The 7766-nt window shown below is 46.9% G+C and overlaps 1 protein-coding gene across 1 annotated transcript; it reads right to left on the minus strand.

The window, feature by feature from the left end:
* Positions 1 to 442: 442 nt before the first annotated feature.
* Positions 443 to 5626, minus strand: LOC143433866 (H-2 class I histocompatibility antigen, alpha chain-like). Its single transcript, XM_076706430.1, has 4 exons — positions 5470 to 5626; positions 4380 to 4655; positions 4137 to 4253; positions 443 to 3959 (listed from the first exon to the last, which is right to left on the minus strand). Exons 1-4 carry the CDS (start codon positions 5582 to 5584, stop codon positions 3931 to 3933), a joined length of 537 nt encoding a protein of 178 aa, XP_076562545.1. The 5' UTR covers positions 5585 to 5626; the 3' UTR covers positions 443 to 3930.
* Between the last annotated feature and the right edge of the window lie 2140 nt (positions 5627 to 7766).

Genomic DNA, 7766 nt, shown 5'->3' on the forward strand with positions numbered 1-7766 from the left:
TATCCTGTGAGAGTTCCACACCTGTATACATATTTGCGGGCTATCCTGTGATAGTTGCACACCTGTATACATATTTGTGGGCTATCCTGTGAGAGTTGCACACCTGTATGCATATTTATGGGCTATCCTGTGAGAGTTCCACACCTGTATACACTGTATAAGGTCTGAATGGGAATCAAATGCATCTCAAAGTTGTGATTTCTGCAGTGAAGACATTTAGAGTCTTGCCTTCCCGTGTTCTGAAAGCTACAGTCTGTTTTGGTTTTCCAGTTTCCCCACCTTGCAGCTGCCCCTCACCTCCTTCCCTCCTAACTGTAGCCCCCTCTCAGCCACCCTCACCCTCACAGTCCCCTCTAGGTCTGTCAATGTGTGATGAAAAAAATCTCGTGGGCAGAGGGAGTCCGGAGGCGGGGTCTCCGCGGTCCAGCAGCGGGTCCGGGCGCGCGCTTCCCACACCGCCAGCCAGGGATCCCACATTCACACAGCCGCCGCGGGCTGGCGGCTGGGGCAGCGGCTCGGGTTCCAGGGTTCCAAAAGCTGGGAATCTGGCGGTGAGACCAGGCGACACGTGGAGTCCGGTTTTCCAAAGCTTTATTGTTCATGGCATGTTGAGTGGGTATAGATGGTATGTGCTTCCCCACCAAAAGCCAAGGGAGCAGGACTTTTATAGGGAGGGGAAAAGGGGAGGGAATAACTTAATTAGCTATGCCCCTGGCCTTTTGATAATTCATTAATATTTAAATCTCTGGAGGTGGAGACTTGTTAATCACGCCCTCTACCTGTGTGTTACATGATTGAAGGTGGCAGGTTAAATGGAGTTACCTCATCCAAGGCCCAACATCCTACTAGAAGCTGCCCTAGGGTTAGGGATTAATGCTAACACAATAGCATTAAATAAAAACTTCTTGCAATTTACCATGTTGAAAGAGCTCAGCTGGTATATGTCATCGTGGATAGAAAACACACTATGACATGTGAGAGAAAGAAGACCCTAAGACTTCAAGAGAACAATTACAGGTCACAGACCAAGATTTGACATCAGGCAACACAGGGTTTCAACAGCCGGTAGCAATGTGAACCGAGGCACAGAAAAGTGCCTACCTGAAACTGTAGCTAATCAAAGAACAGGAGCAGAGAAAGAATCAAACAGATCCATTTCTGTGGCTCAGCTGTTACTCCCTACCCAGCCGGGAGAAGCTGCTGAAGGACATATGGTCAAATGGGAAATTAGTCACGAAGGAGAACCTGGGACCCAGGACACATAAGAGGGTTCTAAGAAATGACAAGAGGGAAGAGAGCTCAGGTCGGGAGCTATGTCCCACGTTAAGAAATAGCCAGTGTGCCTCCTATCAACAGTTGTGTTTCCTCAAAATTCCTGGTAAAGTTCTAAGCCCCAGTATCTGAAATATCACTGCATTTGGGGCAGTCTTTCAAGAGGCAAATACATTAATGTGAGGTCTCCATGGTGAGTCTGAATCTAATGACTTGGCATCTTTGAGAGAGAGCTGAGGATGCATCTCAGCATATCATAAAAGAAAAAAGGAGGAGGAGGAAGGGCTGAGTAGGGGAGTGTTATTAACGTATTAAGACAGAAGACCTCAAGAAGAGACTGAGTCATCTACCAGTCATCTACAAAACAGATTCTCGCTGACTCTATCCTTCCCAGCGTCTAGAACTATGTGAAACAATAACAATTCCTATAGATTACACCCCTCGGTCTATGATACTCCATCATAGCAGCCCTACCAACTGGACTTGGCATCTAACTGGGACATTTTAAGAAGCGCTAGAAAAGGGGTCAAATTAAAGGGGCGATCACTCACTGAGACGATTTATAATGCTATCAGATACAGAGGGTGAATCTGTGACATAATCAACAGAAAACGGCCAAATGAATGAGGCAAAAACATTGAGGAAAGGAGAAGACATAAAAGATCCCACAGCCATGGAACATAATGGCTAATGATGGCCAACACTTATCTAGTAATTTCATCAAAAGCTGCAAACAGCTGTGGAGTGACTGGGTAGGCTGAGAGCTTCATCAACGCTTATTATCATAAATCAAAAAGTCACGCAATGGTGATCTCTAAGAGTATTAACACACAGAGGAAAATACATAGACTAAGGCAGAGACAAGCCTAAGGAGGCTAGCTACCTCTGAGGCCTGACAATCAGGTAACATAGAGGATGCCTTTCCATGGTAACTTCAGGAAAGCTACCTGAGAAAATATTCAGATGTGTTTCTAAAGTAGAAATATAATTTAAAACACTAAATAGACCACTAGAAACTTTAAAAAAGCAGCATGCTTCCACTAGGCCTTTGGATGGTGTGACATGGACAGAGCCAGACCAGTGTGTGCAAGGATGAAAGCTATTTATGAGTTATCCGATGATAAGGGTGTTGGCAATTCAAAGGTAGAGAAACAGGGCAGGCAGCAGAAACAATTCCTGAATGGCAATGGCCCTCTCCTGGCAGTGTCCTCCAGAGGCGGCTTGCTAATATGTTCTTTACACCTTCCAGACTGGGTGCATTTCTGTACCCGGCCCAGCTTTGTCCTCTTGGTTCCTAATGGTCTGCTCTAGTTTCTTACACTGGACAATACACTGCCCTAGTATATTCTGAGGAAGAATTCTGCAGGGGAGTCTCACAGCAAGCAGCACTTTCAATCTGTTAATGTAATGAGAAAAACTTTAAGAGCCATCACTCGAGTGCAGAGCAACTTGACTGAGCAAAATTATTTGTAGGCTAGAATAGATGAACAGAATAGATGGACCTCATTAGGGAGCCCCCTCCACATGTTCATACATGAGAGAGAAAATAACTACCGTGTGTAACATCAGTTGGTCAGTTTTACAATCCTTTCTTTCTTTCTTTTTTTTTTTTTTTTTTTGGTTTTTCGAGACAGGGTTTCTCTGTGTAGCCCTGGCTGTCCTGGAACTCACTCTGTAGACCAGGCTGGCCTCGAACTCAGAAATCCACCTGCCTCTGCCTCCCAAGTGCTGAGATTAAAGGCGTGCACCACCACCGCCCGGCCAGTTTTACAATCCTTAAGATTAGAGGCTTAAAAGATAGAAGCCAAACTGCCTAGTCCTTCACCAAACACTTGCTGTGGACTATGTGTTATGAGGAGCAACTTCCTGAGTGAGTTCTAAGGTGAAGTAATTAGCACCTCCATGCAACCTGAAGTGTGTTCTAGAGAAAGAGCACCATTCCAGTGTGGGAGGCCAGTGGACAGAGATCCTGAACTGAAGTCCTCAGGGACAGCATAGCCCTCAGTCTTCCCAGATATCCAGGGATGTATGACATTCCTAGTTTGTTCAACACTTAAAATCTACAGAGGTTTTCTAGCCTTCTGGATAGTTCTACCCTGTTGCTGGCAGTTACCTCATCAAGCAAATTACAATTTAACCAGCACTCTGGTTTATCAATTAGTTTCTTCTTACCTAACTTGGCAATTCATCAGTCCCTAAAATTTTATACTTCTCTGTGTTAGATGGCATACCTGGCAGGGTCAGCAAAAAGCTGGTCAAATCCCAACACTGACCACCAAGGAAAAAATGCTGATCAGAGTCTCACAAGGACAGAAAATAGGTGCAAAGAAAGGAACTGTCTCCTGGCTAGAGTTTTAGTAGAAAATGTTAACAGTGATGGAAACCAGACGCCCTTAAAGACTGAGTAAAGGACACGGTAAAACACTATGAGTCTCTGAACACATTACAGGCTTGAGCAAAGGGAATATACAGGGAAAACAAAAGGCAACTAAAGATTTTAGGCTGGAAGGGCACAGATGCAGATGTCCCCTAGTTGGCTGTGGAAGGGATGACAGCCAGTGCAGGGACACAGGTGGGGCTGGAGGGGCTATGATGGACTGACTGAGCTCCAGCTTCACCCCAAGAGCCTCAGGGACAATCTTGTCCCCCACACTTTCTTCAAACTGGAGCAAAGTCTCCTCTTCTACCTGTGAGAAGAAAAGTGTGAGAAATGAAGGAAGAGTCTAACCCTAGGAAGTTTCCAGAACTGACACAGACTCAGGTTAGAGACAGTAGCAGTGCAGTCTGTGGATGTGTTTTCCTTGATAAGCAGAGCTCACTTCTAAAGGAGGCTGAGAGGAAACTCAGACCCTGCCCTTTCCTACCTCTGTTTCTCCTCCTCTTCATCACAAAAGCCACCACAGCTCCAATGATGAATAAAATTCCAACCACAACAATGACACCAGCAATGATCCTGTTGTAGTCACTGGATGGAGGAGGCTCTGGGAAGGACAGGGACAGGAAATGAAGGTGAGGGTCATGACCCCAGCTCTCAGCCCTGACCAGTTCAGGGTCTGCAGAAGGATCCAGCTTTCCCTGACCCAGCTCTGCACCTACACCCTCCTTACCCCATCTCAGGGTGAGGGGCTCAGGCAGCCCCTCATGGTATACATGGCATGTGTAATTCTGCTCCTTCCCAAGAGGCACCACCACAGATGCCCACTTCTGGAAGGTTCCATCCCCTTCAGGCCTGGTCTCCACAAGCTCCATGACCTGACCCAGGTCCTCCCCATTCCACTGCCAGGTCAGGGTGATGTCAGGGGGTAAGAAGTCCAGGGCCCAGCTCCTCAGGGTGACATGACCTTCAGATCTGGGGTGACGGGTCACTCTTGTCTCTGGGATGTCTGAGGAGAAAAGTTGAAAAGTTCAGGCAGTAGAAAAAGTGACTTCTTCCCTGACCAGGTTGGCCAGAGACTCAGCCTCAGTGGAGTCAGACGCCAATTCCCTTGTGTGTGGGCTGAGCATGGGCGCTGAGCAAGGCCATGGCTCACAAGGACTGCAGATGAAATTTTAACTGAGTTGGTTATTTCAGGCTCTTCCCTCCTGAGACCCACAGTGAGCTGTCCTGGGAGAAGGGAGAGCCTTTCCTGATAAAGGGTGAGGAGAGGAGAACTCTGCTCCTCCCAAGTACGAGAGAAGGAGAGAAAGGAAAACTGTGTCAAAGGAAAGAGCCAGAGTTCTGTCAAAAGTCAGAATCAGACAAGGATGTCTACTCTCCAGTATTTCCTTTGGGACAGTGATAATTTCATATTTGCTTCAGAGTTAGAGAAAAGAAAGACTAAAAAAGATCAGCCGGCGCGCGTGGCTCTTCTCTCGGATTCTCCGAGTTGCTCTCGAAACGCGCAAACTGAGTGTTGTCCATAGCGGACCATAAGGAACCGGACCACAAGGAACCGGGGCTTCCCAGGGTCGGGCCTGGACACAGCGGTGTGGAAATACCGCAGCGAGTGTGAGCCTGGGGGTGGCGCACGGTGAGACCCCGACCTTCTCCCGGGATCCCGGTCGGGAGCGCGGGCCGGGAGGGGAGCAGGGCGCAGGGCTCGGGACGAGGGTGAAGAAGGGGCGGAGGGTCCGATGGGCGACGCGGGGACGCGGCTTCCCCGGTGCCGCCCCCGCCCCTCCCCGCAAAGCCCATTTCCCTCCCGACCCCGCACTCACCCGCGCGGGTCTGGGTCGGGGCCAGGGCGGCCGCCAGCAGCAGGATCAGTGTGCGCGGCGCTATCGCCCCCATTTGGGATGCGGGGCGTCTGAGTCCCCAGGGCTGTGTAGACATTAAAACCCGTGCCGGTGCCCGTTGGAACCCTGTGTGGGTACCCAGGAGCGCGCCACCCAATGGGGGTGAGAACTACCCGCTCGTCATCAGTGTCAGGGCAGAAGGACAGGTTAGGAGCAGAAGTGAAACTGGGGAGATGGGGAATCCCCTGACCTGGGCTTCCCCACTCCTGACCTACCCTGGACTAAGACTTTGCTTCGAACACTTAAAATTGAAATAAAATGCTAAGAAGACTGTCTTATAATAGCTTAGTGCAGATAGGATGGCCGGATACAATAATTCCTCATTTTTTAAATTAATTTTTTTATTCTTTAATCGTTCTTTTTTTTTTTAACAGTCCAGATTTTATCTCTCTCTGAGTCTACTGTCCGACTGTTCCACATCCCACACCTCCTCCCCACCCCCATCTCCACCAGACCTCTCCATTCCCTGGGGCCTCAAGTCTCTCCAGAATTAGGTGAATCTTCTCTTACTGAGGCCAGACCAGGCAGTCCTCTGCTGTGTATGTGTTGGGGGCCTCATATCAGCTGCTGTATGCTGCCTGGTTGGTGGCTCAGTGTCTGAGAGATCCCAGACCTCCAGGTTAGTTCAGACTGCTGGTCTTCCTGTAGGATCGCCCTCCTCAGCTTCTTCCAGCTTTCCCCTAATTCAGCCACAGGGCTCACCAGGTTCTGTCCATTGGTTGGGTGCAAATATCTGCACCTGACTCTTTCAGCTGCTTGTTGGGCTTTTTGGAGGGCAATCATGATAGTCCTCTCTTTGTAAGTACATCATAGCATCAGTAACAGCTATTTCTGTAGCAGGATGGTAACCTGGATAGCTTAGAATCAAAATTCATTCAAAGTAAGTAGTGGTAGACTCTTTGCACTGAGGTGGATGCAGCAAAATGCTGGGTCGTGTTTATGTACCCAGTCTGTTAGTCTATGTCTTTTTATTGGGGAAATGAGTCCATTGATGTTAAGAGATGTTAAGGAGAGGAGATTGTTGCTTCCTGTTATTTTTGTTATTAGCAGTGGCACTGTTTGTGAGGCTATCTTCTTTTGGGTTTGTTGGAAGAGGATTACTTTCTTGCTCTTTCTAGGGTATAATTTCCCTCCTTGTCTTGGAGCTTTCCCACTATTATCCTTTGTAGTGCTGGGTTTGTGAGAAGATATTGTGTAAATTTGGTTTGTCATGGAATATCTTGGTCTCCCATCTATGATAATTGAGAGTTTTGCTGTGTATAGTAGCCGGGGCTGGCATTTGTGTTCTGTATGACATCTGTCCAGGATCTTCTGGCTTTATAGTATCTGGTGAGAAGTCTGGTGTAATTCTGATAGGTCTGCCTTTATATGTTACTTGGCTTTTTTCCGTTACTGCTTTTAGTATTCTTTCTTTGTTTTGTGCATTTGGTGTTTTCATTATTATGTGACGGGAGGTATTTCTTTTCTGGTCTAGTCTATTTGGAGTTCTATAGGCTTCTTGTATGTTTATGGGCATCTCGTTCTTTAGACTAGGGAAGTTTTCTTTTATAATTTTGTTGAAGATATTTATTGGCCCGTTAAGTTGGGTATCTTCACTCTCATCTATACCTATTATCCTTAGGTTTGATCTTCTCATTGTGTCCTGGATTACCTGGATGTTTTGGGTTAAGAACTTTTTGCATTTTGCATAATCTTTGACAGTTGTGTCAATATTTTCTATGGTATCTTCTGCACCTGAGATTCTCTCTTTTATCTCTTGTATTCTGTTGGTGATGCTTGCATCTATGACTCCCGATTTTTTCCTAGGGTTTCTATCTCCAGGGGTAGTCTTCCTTTGTGATTTCTTTGTGTTTCTACTTCCATTTTTATGTCCTGGATGGTTTTGTTCAATTCCTTCACCTGTTTGGTTGTGTTCTCTTGTAATTCCTTAAGGGATTTTTGTGTTTCCTTCTTAAGGGTTTCTACCTGTTTACCTGTGTTCTCTTCAAATTCTTTGAGAGTGTTTTTTATGTCCTTCTTAAAGTCCTCTATCATCATCATTAGAAGTGATTTTAGATCTGAATCTTGCTTTCCTGGTGATATGGGGAATTCAGGACTTTCTATTGTGGGAGAACTGGGTTCTGATCATGCCAAGTACCCTGGGTTGCTGATGCTTATGTTCTTGTGCTTGCCTTTCACCATCTGGATCTCCTTAGTGCTACCTGCCCTGTCTCTGACTG

The sequence above is a fragment of the Arvicanthis niloticus genome, unplaced genomic scaffold (assembly GCF_011762505.2).
Source record: "Arvicanthis niloticus isolate mArvNil1 unplaced genomic scaffold, mArvNil1.pat.X pat_scaffold_691_arrow_ctg1, whole genome shotgun sequence".
In the NCBI taxonomy this organism is placed as follows: domain Eukaryota; kingdom Metazoa; phylum Chordata; class Mammalia; order Rodentia; family Muridae; genus Arvicanthis; species Arvicanthis niloticus.